This window comes from Calliphora vicina, chromosome 5, assembly GCF_958450345.1.
Source record: "Calliphora vicina chromosome 5, idCalVici1.1, whole genome shotgun sequence".
Classification (NCBI taxonomy): Eukaryota; Metazoa; Arthropoda; class Insecta; order Diptera; family Calliphoridae; genus Calliphora; species Calliphora vicina.
Window position 1 is genome coordinate 69,189,158 of NC_088784.1, and position 1,072 is coordinate 69,190,229.

At 34.8% G+C, this 1,072-nt stretch overlaps 1 protein-coding gene across 1 annotated transcript; it reads right to left on the reverse strand.

Moving 5' to 3' along the window:
• Positions 1-419: 419 nt before the first annotated feature.
• Positions 420-842, reverse strand: LOC135961348 (claw keratin-like). Its single transcript, XM_065512845.1, has one exon. It carries the CDS (start codon positions 840-842, stop codon positions 420-422), a length of 423 nt encoding a protein of 140 aa, XP_065368917.1.
• Positions 843-1,072: the final 230 nt, after the last annotated feature.

Consider the following 1,072-nt stretch of genomic DNA (forward strand, 5'->3'; position numbering starts at 1 on the left):
ATCTCTTAAATATTTTGTCCAGATTTTCCAAACAAAAAAAAATAATTTTTCGTTGTCTCTGTTATCACAGTATTTACTTGCTCGATTAAATACATATCATTTAATAAACCGAAACATTTAGGAACGTAAGAATTTTCTGTTAAAAAAGTTGACACTTTCCATATGTATTTGATATTCAACCTAAAAACTAGCTGTTACATTTCACAGGATTATTTAGAACAATTGGCACAGATTTTCTTCATATTTAAGATCAATTCATGTTTTTTCAAATCGTTTTCAAAATAGAACCACTCACATCGCTTTTCACTATTTTCTCCACCAATTTATTTCACATAAAAAATAAATCTTATTGTATAAAACTATTTTATAATAAACATTAAAATTAAACTAATAAAAATTTGCTAAATAAGTTTTGTACTTTAACCAAAATGTTTGCCAAAGAAGGGCTTAAAGCCGCCGAAACCTAAACCATGTAGACCGCCAAAGCCAAAACCACCGAGACCGCCGAAGCTTTTGAAACCCAACCCTAGGCCACCGAATTTGCCACCTAGACCACCGAGACCGCCAAAGCCACCCAAACCTAAACCACGAGCACTTCTTTCAGCCGCTTCGCTGGCATCAACAGATGATTTGTCAGCATCTTCGACATCTAGTAAAGTCAGGGGAACAGCAGCGACAATGGACTCTTCAGGATTGTCTGTGGACGCAGGTAAATCGGCTTGAATATATTCCGGTAATAAAACGGCAACTTGATGGTGTTGTTCCTCAATTGGTAGAGATTGGATCTGCACTAACGAGCAGCCAATAATAAGGAAAATTGTACATAATTGTAAAAATTTCATTGTATTTGTTTTTTTTTCGAGTTAAAATCGATGCGACTGAACTATCTTAAATCCACTAGGTACTTGATTATCCAAGAAAGTGCGTACAGCTTTTTATACCAAAACGTATTTGGCATTTCGTTAAACTGTCATATTTAAATAGCAATTTTGTTGTAATTTGCGCCCTATGAATTTTGGTATTGGTGTGGGTGTGCGTACTTGACTATTCCCGATTAGTCTTAGTTTTTTCC